At 33.0% G+C, this 12,893-nt stretch overlaps 2 protein-coding genes across 2 annotated transcripts; one reads left to right on the top strand and one right to left on the bottom strand.

Moving 5' to 3' along the window:
• Positions 2,536 to 3,806, top strand: LOC104729391 (light-inducible protein CPRF3). Its single transcript, XM_010448328.2, has one exon. The coding sequence runs from the start codon at positions 2,805 to 2,807 to the stop codon at positions 3,537 to 3,539; it is 735 nt and encodes a 244-aa protein (XP_010446630.2). The 5' UTR covers positions 2,536 to 2,804; the 3' UTR covers positions 3,540 to 3,806.
• LOC104729390 (growth-regulating factor 2) lies at positions 4,271 to 6,831 on the bottom strand. The gene is made up of 4 exons (XM_010448327.2): positions 6,159 to 6,831; positions 5,854 to 6,072; positions 5,156 to 5,507; positions 4,271 to 5,072 (listed from the first exon to the last, which is right to left on the bottom strand). The coding sequence occupies exons 1-4, from the start codon at positions 6,592 to 6,594 to the stop codon at positions 4,412 to 4,414; spliced, it is 1,668 nt and encodes a 555-aa protein (XP_010446629.1). The 5' UTR covers positions 6,595 to 6,831; the 3' UTR covers positions 4,271 to 4,411.

Genomic DNA, 12,893 nt, shown 5'->3' with positions numbered 1-12,893 from the left:
GCATAAGGGTAAAGAATAATGTCGTCTTAGACTCTTAGTGATTCGCATCGCCATTTTTTTAGTTATATCCAAGAAACTATATAGATGATAAAGAAAGATTCTATGTACGTATGTCTACAAATATGAACAGAAGAATTAATGAAATTCTAAAATTTTCGAAAAAGTTCGATATATGGGAATTTTGTATTTAGTTTTTTTTTGGTATGTACATATTGGTCATTGTCCGGATTCCACTTTGGTAAGATACATGTATCATTAAAATGTTATAAACTTATAATCTTATAGAGCAGCCGACACTATTATAGGTAGTCCAAGTCTTTCGAACTTTTAAGTTTAACGTACCACTTTATATGTAACTAGTCTAAGAAGAGAGTTTTCTTCTTATTAACAACAAAAATGTCATCAATATACTTGATTTGTAGGGGGTTCTAGGCTACGTATATATGTCGGGCAAACCTAAAAGATTATAAAGTTTAGGATTATATATATATAATCTGATTATATAATTACGTGTTAAGGTTCAACGAATATTCAAGCTAAAGTTGTGCCATCATTTTTCAAGTAAACTGTTGTGCTTTCCGTCTTATAAACTTTTTTTCATTTCCCATGATGTATGTATGGTATTCCGTAGCCTTTAATACAATAATGACGTGAAATTTTTTTTTTGATTTATAGACGTTTGTAATTTCACTTTAGAAAAATCATTGTATCAATTATCAAAAATTTAAAAATCGAGTGACCTGTATAAAAATTTGAGAACTTTGTATTAATTATAAACAACTTCTGTTAATTAACAAATTTTAGGGCATCTCCAACCCTAATCTATTTTAGAGTTAAAACTCTATTATAGAGCAATATTTACTCCAGATTGCTCTATATATAGAGCAACTCTATTCTCACCTCTATTTTTTTACACTAACTCTTGCTTTATTATAAAGTTACTCTATTTTATAGAAAAACATAGAAATATACATTAGAGATAGTTTTAGAAGATTATCGTAGAACATAACTTTGTCGTCTCATTTTTGAAACGATTACGTATACTGTTCATTATAAGCCGATGTTGAAAGCTGGTTCACCAGCCGGGCACAAGCTTGGCTCTTGGCTCATCGACCGGTCTGCCATATGACTTTTCCAGTGATTAACAATAGTAATATTAGGTCCCTCCACTCGAAAACTTTAGTAGTTTAGTGTATATCAAAAACATACCATAATATATATAGACTTAAGATGCACAAATTTCACGTAAGAGTAAAGAGCATATCTATGCGATGGAATATTGATTTAATTAAGATAAAATGAAAATTGGGATCATATATAGAAAAAGCTAATCTGTGAAGCTTTTCTTTGGACATTAAAGTTTGATTTCACATGAGACCGAACCAAAACATGAGTCTGGCTATTTATAAAGCTGCGTGTATATAATAAGTATGAAAATCATCATATATGTCTTTTGTCCTCTCTGCTTTATTTTATATGAAATGCATGTGGCTGTTGCTCCACATTTTGTTTTTCTGATCATATATAAGCTAACTAAAGGTATAAGAGTATTTTATTAGAAATCTATACTCGGGCTTGCACTAAGCACACTTTTTTCGTTCTTTATATCCTCGATTTTTCAGTATTTTTGTTGAAACTCAAATCACCCTAGCTATAGTCTAAATTTGCTACATATACTTAATCGACGTAGGATTATTACTTTTTATCTTCAATGTTTCCGGGTAGCAAGCAAGTAATATACTTTATGGTCGTAGGTTAACTTATAGGGTTCTTTACAAAAAGCATTGGTCTCATCTCTCATGCAAAGCACCAGTTTGGTTCAGTTAATTGTAAAGTGTATGTGTTCCTTAGATTCTTTCTTTTTTGGTTTTAGTTAATTTACTCCATCTCTCTTCTTTCTTTTTCCCCGACTGAAATGATGATTCTAGTCCCCGTCCAGTGTGTGTCCATCCCGTGTTAAAAAGAATTTAATATAATAAAGAAAGATTTTCTTTTTCTTTAAAAAAAAAAGGAAATTAAACAGTGAACATATCTAAAGAAATCAGAAATCTTGAACAAGAACAAAGAACCAGAATCACCCTATTGTGGCTGTCAATATCATAACAAGTATATGTTCACATATATACCAAATTTACACACAAAATTACAAACTTGAAGAACATATCATAAACTAAAAAACAATGCTTGATTCGAGAGAATAAATATGAATGAAGAATTATGATGAAAGAGATCTCAAATGGTCGTGGAACGTTTTGTTAAATGTATATATAATATTATGATTTTTGGTTGAATCTTCTATAACAAGCATTTCAAGAGAAGATTAGATGAAGTATTCAATTTCAATATGAATGGGTGAACTTTTTCTAGGTGGATAAAGAAATATCTCATTCTTGAAATTTTTTTATTATTCAAAACGTGTGAAATATGGACTGTTTTCTTCATCACTAAGCTATTACAGACATTTGGTTATATTGAAATTTCAAATATTGTTAAAAAAAAAAATTTGGAGGAGTTATATATGGACCCAAAACGAGCAATGGTGTCCCACGAAATATTTCCTGCTTTTAAAAAAGTTGGCTCTACAAAATAAAAATTTCAAGTTTTTAATTTTTAAACCCCACCATAGTGCAAGATGACTCAAAAGCTGTTTATACAGTATAATCTACGGTCGTACATCGTATTTTAACAATATTACCAAATTACCCCTCTTGGTTTTGTCAATAAATATCAGCCTCCAACAATGCAATTCTTCCCTTTTCCCCTCCTAATTTCTCTCATCTCTCTATTAGAAAAAATTTGTTATCATGTTGTCCACTGTACCGGCCTTTTCATTCTCTGAACCGGGTTTGGTTAATCAATTTTCGGGTTTCCAAACCGGCTTCACTCCTTGGGAATGGGACTGCTCTGATCTCTTCTTTTCCGTGGACCAAATGTCTCTTGAACCGGCCGTACCAAGCCCTTGTTATGGTGAATCAGACACCGGTTCCGTCAGAATTAATTCCGGTTCTCATTACATGAAAACTGGTTCTGACGAATCTTGTCTCGGTTTCGTCAAAACTAGTCCCGGTTTTGACGACGCCAACCAATCAGACGGTCTACCGTGCTCTCAAGCACACGAACCAGACTCGGAAGACCCAAAAAAATTGACAGCCATCACGAATTCCGGTTCGGGAGAGCAGAACCATAACGGGAAATTTTTAACCCAACCGGAGATGACCGAGGAGCGAAAGAGGAAGAGGATGGAATCAAACCGGGAATCAGCGAAACGGTCGAGAATGCGTAAACAGAGCCACATCGATAACTTAAGGAACCAAGTAAACCGTCTTGATTTAGAAAACCGTGAGCTCGGGAACCGGCTTCGGTTAGTATTACACCAGCTTCAACGAGTGAACACAGACAATAACCGGCTCGTAACGGAACAAGAGATTCTTCGGTTGAGACTATCGGAGATGCGACGGGTTTTGATCATTAGACAACTTCAACAACAGCAACAGTGGGAACTTCATAACCGGAGAATGATCATGACTGAACATAAGTAACCCATCTTCAACCATCGATCAACTTGTCTAAGGAGAAGAAAAATATATATGTAGAAAAAAAAAATTAGAACAATAAGAAGAAGAAAAAAAAAAAGAGATGGAAGCAAAAAAAAAAATCTCTCTATGTATCTCTCTATCTCTCTTATGTAAATGAAATGGAAACGTTAGGAAGAGAAAGTGATAGTTTTCTAATATTCCACTTTCTCTTTTGTATATTGTTACTTTTTTGAGAGAAAAACATAAAAATAGAAGAGATTTTTATTTTTCCCTCTCTCGTGTTGTGTATGATAAATAAAATAAATAACGAAAAAGAGTTATTAAATTAATACATTATTACTTAGTGGAAAGGCTTTTGTGCGCATTGACATCATGCCATAAGGCCCATAATGTTATTGTTTAATAAGAATGATTAAATCAAATTCTAAACCAAAACCAAAGCCTAATAAACCGGTTAACACTATCTTACTTTTTATTAGTCCCGAATGTAATATGCGAACCATGATTAGTTCGTTACATATCGGCCCAAATAAACTCTTGGATCAGAAGCCCAATAGTTTAGGCCCTTATCATTTGAAGAGATCCTTATAACCCTAAAACCTTATCTTTGATGAAAGAGCAAGATGATAACCCTAGCTTTGTTCTGTTCTTGATGTAGGAAAACTAGAATCAAGATTGTGATTATATTTAAGTGAATAATAATCAAACAAATCCAGATTCAGAACTCGGAGACGAAGAAAGAATCAGAAGTACAACGATTTTCTAATTTCCTCTTACAAAAGATACAACAGAACATATAAAGAAAGAGAAAATAAAAAAACAGAGCTTTTTTTTTTTGTTTTGTTTGTTGCCGCATCAAGACTAGTTTTGAGTTATCAGGTTGTTGTGTAATGAAAGTAGTCGCCATTGTTTCTGTTGTTGTTCTCAGCGATGGGGCTGCTCACGGAGCTGTTGTTAGAAAGTGAACAAAACGTGGACTTTTGCAAAACCCCTGTAGGAGAAGATCCAAGTGTTGGACTATTCGTTGTGCTGTTTAGTACTTCACCTAGAGGACCTCCTAATGAGTTTCCCCATGAGATTGGTATCCAAGTATTCACCTTTTTAGCAGCAGGCTCGATCGTTGTTTCCTCGGTTTGGATCGAAAGATCAATCTCGCGAGATAGCCTGAGAGGCGAGAGTGTGGTTTTGTCTTGAGCATTGTTGTTGTTGTTGTTGTTGTTGTGTGAGAAGGAAGGAGATGTTGATGCTATTGGAATTGACATTGAAAGCTGTGTCCAATCTGATTTCAGCTCTTCAGGCCAAGAGTTGTGATTATGATTCCCTGAATACTTGTCTTGGTTGCTGCTGAAATCCAAGAACGATGATCCATAGGTCTTTGACGTATTCGCATTAGGGTTGAGTAGTGAATCAGAGGATATGTGTCCAAACTCAAAAGGGTTGTTGTTGTTGTTGTTGTTTCTATGTTTCTGATGAATAACAGGAGATTCCTTGGGTTGTAAGTTGACGGTGGAAGGATATATTTGCGGATTTCGAACTCTGTTTTTGCAAGAATCAGTGAGTGAGAGATATGATCATGAAGGGAATATGCAAAAAGTATCAAAAAGATATGTTTTTCTCACCTGTTGTTGTTAGGTAGAGACTCTGTAGAAGGATTGATATATTGACCACCTCCAATGGCGAGGCTGCGGTTACTATTTGATGCACGCCTGTTGTTACTATTACCAGTGACCACAGGCTGTTGCGGTGTTGTTGTAACCGCTTTGGTTGCGGCAGTGGCGGTTTGGCCAGATTGGACTTCCACAGGCTTTCTTGAACGATGACGGCCTCTGTTGATGTGTCTTTCACAGTATTTCTGATCAGGAACAGCGTCTCTTGAGCACCGCCATTTCTTCCCATCTGTTCTACGGCATCTCCCTGGCTCTGGATCCATGTTCCCTCCTGCGAAACCTAGATGGAAACTTCCCCATCCGACTGCAAACAAAGCCAGATATAAACACTCTCTCGTTAACCCATTGCTAACAAAATCTTGAAAACCCCTAAAAGCAATCAATGTTGCAAAGACTTTTCAATAGATATGACATTAAAGAACACACTCATTGACAACAAAACACTAAAAGCACAAATCTTGAAAACCCTCAAGAACAATGTTATGAAGGAGAATTAGCACCAAAAATGACATTAAAGACTTAGCTAAAATCTGATTCTTGGATTATGCAACCACACACCACAAAAGACTTGAATCAAAATCCCAAAAGTTTGACAAACACACGTTATCATCAATGATTAAAGTTATGTTGAACTAGAAAATGGAGCTTACAAGAGCTAGGAGGCAAAGATCCAAAAGGATAAAAAGACTTCTTGAGAGAGATGAGGAGACTACTAGGAACAGGGACATTGGCAGTGATATACTTATAGATCAAGGCTTGTTGCTCTAACTCAGCCCATTGAGTCAATGTAAAAGGACCTTTAACACTTGTGAAGTTCCCTTGCATGCTCATCATGTTCATCATCATACCACCAGAACCATATCCTCCTCCTGCATTCCACAATACAATAATGTGTTCTTTTAAAAAATTATATAAAAACCCATTTAACCAAATTAAAAAGACATTATTAACAGACCTGAGTTTCTAAAGTAAGAAGGTGGAGGAATATGGTGAAGAAACGGGGAGAGAGAGCTCTTGTTATTACAGTTATTATCCAAACCGACATATTTAGTGAAATCAAGAGCTTCTGGTTTGTCTGAGAAGCTAAGCATTTGTTCTTGCCGGCGAGAATCAAGAGGAGAGTTAGATCTCAACAGAGGAATGCCTTGGTGAAACGGCATCGTTTTGCAGTAAGAAGCAGCTGCAAAAGATGAAGAAGAAGACAAGTTATCTTCTTCTTCCTCTCTAGTTGCTGCTGTAGTTCGAGCTAGCTTCAAGGTTCGTTGCAAGTAGTAATCATCACCGTTGAATCCGGATCTGTCTTGTTTAGTACCTACTCTGAGTTCTTGTTTTTGACCACCCGGTGTTTCATTACTAGTAACCGACCCAAGAATATGAACACCAATATCCATAATAAGTATAGAAAAAAAAAAGTAATAAAAAAAGTTAGATAATGACTTGAGAGATAGTTGCCATGGGAGGAAGAAAGCTAGAGCCAAAAAAAGCTCAGAAGAGAGAAGAGAGAGAGAGACAGAGGGAGAAGAACGAGGCGTAATTTTCTTTTTTTTTTTTTTATCTTTTTTAATAAGTATAGTAGTAGGGATAAAGAGAGAGATGAAGCTTTGGGAGGAGACAAGAATGGTGTGTACCTAAAAACACAATCCGGATCTCGGACATGTTACAACATATTTATCCTATGCTTTTTCATTATTAATTTTGCTTTTAGTTTCTTTGTTTTTATAAAAGTTTCTTTTTTTGCTTTAAAGGTACTACAAAACTTAGCTTCCAATTTGTTCCTCATTTTTTTTCCATTTTAACTTAGTAGTAGTAAAAGTAAAAGTTTTTTAATCTATCATTCGTTGAATCAAAGGTTTTGTAAATTATGGTCCCAAACCATTTAATTTAACTAGGCTATTTGTGTATTATTTTGCAGTATTTGGACATATTCCCCAATTTGTAGGCGATTTCTCTATCGGGGTTATTATTTTAGTTTTTACTAATTTTCTTTTCTTGTGATATGTTTTCATTTAGGGAAAACTAGCTGTAACGTTGTTACAAATGGGTAGAAACTAGCTGTAAGCCTTGTCACTTTGAGTTATTAGGATAGTTGTGGTAATGTTCGTAAGAAAAACTAAAGCAACACATTTACTGATGAGTAATACACTTCATTCATTAGAGTCGGTGAGTATATATATTGATATATATCTAAATCGTTGTAATTTTTGTAAAGGTTTGTTTTTTTTTTTTACAAGAATTTGCAGAAGGAAACAAAGGGGTACACTTTTAAGTGAGATTTTGCAATATGTATACGATTATTCACGCTTTGGGTGAGGTTTTTTAGTCTAGGAAACAAATAATAGAATTGTCCTATTCAAATAATAAATAGTGTTCGAGTGGAGTACCAAATATTTATCAAGATTCACGTGGTTCCAATGATATTTTTGGACCATCTCTCCTCTTTGGTCGTCTCCCCGAGGATTCCTTTAAGTTATATACATTGGATGGGCCATTTTTATTCTTAGATGATCCTATGTCTTGAGTAAATATTACATCAACGGCTATCATATCGTAACTACAAAGTAGTTTGGATGTTATTTTTGCTGGATTTTGTTTTCGTTGCTCATTAATATTGCTAGATTTGATGTGCTTATAGTAAGCGTTTTTAATTTATGTTCGACCATAAATTAAGTGACACTCGGATTTCAGTTATGTGGAACAATTTATTTCGGATTATACGGCCTTTGGTTTTTGGTACATCACCAATTTGTTCTTTAGTCATAAAATCTGACGTTAATTACAACAAAGAGTTTCAAGCAACGTAACGCTGATACGAAACTTTAAACCTTACGAAGATAAAATTATTGTCAACTGTTTTTAAGCATATGTGTAACGGACCAAAAAAATGAAGAATACAGAAACTATTTTGGAATATTGACGTAGCTTATGGAGAAAAAGAGAGAATATAATAACGATGGAAAGAGATAAGACTACCAATACCATCCAACACGAAACGTATATGTTAGTTAAAGCTTTGCGTAAATGTCCTAAGATGAAACTAACTCACAAAAAGGTCACAAGTGGTGTACATGCATCGATGATGTAAGTAATTATCACTCAAATAATACTATTACGTAGTAAAATAAGTCATTTAGTTACCCGACATTGTATTATGGTCCTGTATCAACAACAACACACATACGATGGCCAAACAACGATTTCTCGGGCATTTACTAACCATCTAACTCGGTGAAATAATTAGCATTTTCATATTTTGGCAAGTTTATTGTTAACGAACTGCATCTCAATGTTTTAACCCATAAATTGAGTTTCATTTGATGATATATGAAATTGACGGACTAACGTGATTACGCTAGATTTTTTTTTTTCCTTTATAAGGTATTCAAAGATTTCATTTTTGTCAAGAAGAAGTTTTATAGTATTCACTAACTAAAAGAAGTTTTCTTTTGACACGCTCCAAATTTTGTATTTTCGTAGTGTACAGTTCTGTGACATTACTAACGAGATTCTTAATCATGGCAAGGTTCTGAAGATTTTACTGTTTGTAATATTAAATGGTTATTAGGAAAAAGTACAACTTAGCTAAAGTGCATTGTTTTACATATAAATTTTTGCGGGCTACTTTTTTGTACGTTTCGTAGTCTCCTCTTTCGAATAGGTTTCGACCTATATCCCCTGCTTACAAAACCAATGATAATAAACAAAACTAAAGATGAATAAAACGAATTCTTTATGCAACCAAGGCATTTTTGGGAAACGGATGCAGACTTTTTTAATCATAAAATATCCGAATATTTTGACACTTCTTGACGGTCTACAACGTAACAGTGTTTCAAATAATTACACGAAAATGTATTTTATGATAGGTTCCATGGACCCAAAATATATATACTTCACGGAGTACATTAACTGTATTTATGTTTTACATTGTTCAAGTATGTACTTATGGATATAATAGTCTATATAACATTCTATAAGTGTCTAATTATGTTAAATATATATTTCACGTAATGACTGCATTACACTATTCCAAACACATTTTTATTTCGTACAATTATAAAACTCAACGTTACTACTACCAGTTAGATTCAAAAATAAGACCGTTATTTTGGAACAGCTAACTTCTACTAATATATATCCAAGTGAGAAAGTTCGGTGTCGGTCAAACATATTGATATGGTATAGTTTAATCAAACCAAATAATATCTCAACTTCAAATAAACGGTTAGAAACGTGGGAATCATAAATTAAAACTATCATTTCAGTCTACCTTTCGATAACATTTTAATCGCTTGAAATTAATTTTTATCACGTACCCAATCGTACATGTATCGCATTAACTACACTAACTACACCAATCATTCGATATAGTACGAAATAAGCTTTCGATATCTGTATTAATTAGGTATTGATGCAATAGCATAGTACAGTATTAGTCTATTAGAGCATGAACTAGAACGACTCAAAAATATATCTGTCTTATGCAAATATTATACGTAGCGATATGGACGCGTTTCGTTTTCAGTGACAGTAATAGTATTTTATATCATTAAACTAATTAACTAATATCGGAAAATCATAGTGTAAGCAGGAAGGAGCGTGGTATTGTCAGAACTATTTATACAAGTCGTAAAAATGGAAATAAAATTCCCTAAGCCAACGAAAAAAAAACGTGTAATATTTACGAACTTAAATGCCTACAATAATTAAGAACTGAATGTTGAAAACGTCCACCAAATAAACAGCCAGGAAAACCCTAAATCGAAGAACTATATGGTTTCATTCTTCGGCCAAAACTGAAATTGGTTCTGAGTTTTGACATCTCTCAATTATTGGGTCCAGATTGACAAAAATTATATTTTGGTTTCCCTATAAAGCAATGAGAAATAATAATTAGCCAAAAAAGAAACAAAACATTGGGAACAAGGAAAAAAAAATAGTGGGTAAAAAGGTAAATTTGGGTAAGATGTGGTGAAAATTTGGGTTAAGTAGTAGTAATAGGACATTGGGAGGCGTGTGGGAAGATGAGGGACCCATGAGGAGTGTCGACATGATAGGTGAGAGATAAGTAAGTCAGTATGATACTACTACTATAGGTAGGTTCTTTAAAACTCTTTAGGGGGTTAGACTTTTGTTGTTAGATTAGTGGACACCTACCCTTACCTAAGTGGTTTTGTCGTCAAATCCGATTTTAGGACTTTGGTTTTGGTTTAAGTATTTAGTCAAAGCCTAAAAAGCTCATGCGCTACTCTACTATACATGTGGACTCATCTTATTTAATTCCCTTCTCTTTTTGATTAGGTGTGCCGTGTGCGCATTTATGCCTAGATAATATAAATATGATTATATACTCGAATGATAAGATATACTTGAAGTAATGATATCCGAACTAGGGTTGGAGTATTTTGATTTGGGAGTAATGTTATCCGAATTTGTTTTCATATATAAACTTTAAAAGTATACTTATATAGTATATGATATAACTAGAATAATCATACTCACTCTGTTTCAAAATATAAGATATTTTGAGTAAAGCATTCAGATTAAAAAATAACCACTTTAAACAAATTTAACCAATCACAAACAAATTTGCATAGTATAAAATATTAAACTAATCTAAAAGTTACATAGAAACTTGAAAACATTCTATATGATGAAATAAAAAAACTTCTCTAAACATCCTATATTATGAAACAGAGGGAGTATCATATATGTTATAGAAAGTTAGAAACCAAAATCTGTTTGAGCAAAATGTATATATTAATATATTGTTAATTTTCCTTATATTTGATGCGTTAATCTTTATATAATGTTATAAACATTTGATCAAGTATAGGCATTATTTTTACCAATATACGAATATTACAATGATGCAGACATGCAGTAAGTGGTTAAACAGCAAAGAAAACAAGAAAACTCTTGTGTTCATGTAGTAATACTATTTAATAGTCATATGATTAGTACATTTGGTTTCTAGTAAAATTCCATTTGAATTGTACTTTTTTGTTTTCGTATAACAGGAAAACAGCTCACATTTTGAGAAACTGAATTAATAAATCTTCAACAGACCATTATGTACTAAATTTATTTTATATTCAGTTAGTTCGTTGAGCTAGTTTGTTTGTTCTGCATTTTTCTTTTTTAGAAAATTTTATACTAATTCATACTCCCTCCGTTTCAAAATATAGGATGTTTGAGTAGAAACACGCATATTAAGAAAAAGTTAGTTTCAAAAAATTTAACCAATCACATCCAAGACTGCATAATATAAAATATAAAATTAATCTAAAAGTTGCATAGAAAGTTGGAAACATCCTATACTATGAAATAAAAATAATTCTCTAAACATCCTATATTATGAAACGGAGGGAGTATAAATTTGTAGTCTGAGGCACAATTCGATTGGAATTGAATTGACTAACAAAGTGGTTTTATCACTACACACATTATATACATTTAAAGTTGTGTTATCATCAAAATCAGCATAATGATCACGATCATGGAATCTATTTTTCCAAAATACAACTCAAAGATACTGTAATACTGATACATGTTTATAATTAAGACATGAAAAAAGGACACTAACGATTCTTGGCGTGGTAAAGGCGAAGCAATTTAGTTTGTGTTTGTCGGTAGGAAGCATAGTAGCATAAACATACATGGGTCCAAATCATATCATCAAAAACGATTATTATTGTTATTTCCCTTTAAATAACATTTTTTTTTAAAAAAAGAGAGACCAAAAAATAAACACAACCTTTACATCGAAATGGAAGGTTCATAGAGAATAGACGTAGGGAGACATGGGACACAATAAGACATCAAAGCATGGGCTCCATTCCATATTCTCTCAATCTCTTTATTGTTATGTATACCCGAATAAACAGTATTAATATGGGTCGCCATTTTAATTTCATCTAGTGTGTCTAGGTTGCACACATTCAACGTACATTGTCTCTCTTATCGTTCTATTTCTCTTCTTTTTGAATCTTTTAATCTCGACAAGTATCCACGACACGACGATAGGAAAGATCTATAGTGACGACATATTATATCAAGTGTGTGCAAGAAGAGATCATGCCTTAATAAAGTAACCGTAAAATAAAATAAAACAATATTTGCAGATGAATCTTAACTAAAAATCTAGGGTTATTGTGTATTGTCAATCAGATATATATATATATATATTTTTCTTGGTAAGTTCAGTTAGATATTTACTGTTATATGTTTAAAAATTAGTTCAATTCGAGGCTTAGAAAAGAACAATCTGAAGTTTCGAGAAAAAATTAATCAGCTCGTGAAACTAGATCCAGTAAAGGCCGCGCTTCAAAACCAAGGCCCAAATAAATTAAATGGGTATCAAATATTTCATGACCAAATTTCACAATGGGCTTTAGTATGCGTCTAACAGCATTTATCATATTTTTGGCGTTATCTCAAAAACCAAAATTTATATGATAGACTGCAAAAACGTTTCGTTGAATATTTTCGTAGAAGTTATTATAACAAGAACGAGTAGATAACATTACCAAACTTAGATGCACTTTGGTAAAAAGATGCCACCAGTAATTTATGGATATGAAAATATATATTTTTTTTCTCAGAGTCGTACTGTGATTTTAAATTTCTTTTAAAATAACAAATTTATAGGAAATTCATCTTTGTAATTAATTTATTTAACCCCACACGCAAA

Source organism: Camelina sativa, chromosome 12 (genome assembly GCF_000633955.1).
Source record: "Camelina sativa cultivar DH55 chromosome 12, Cs, whole genome shotgun sequence".
Classification (NCBI taxonomy): Eukaryota; Viridiplantae; Streptophyta; class Magnoliopsida; order Brassicales; family Brassicaceae; genus Camelina; species Camelina sativa.
Note: the sequence above shows the minus strand (reverse complement) of the source record. Positions and strands in the feature narration are given on the sequence as shown.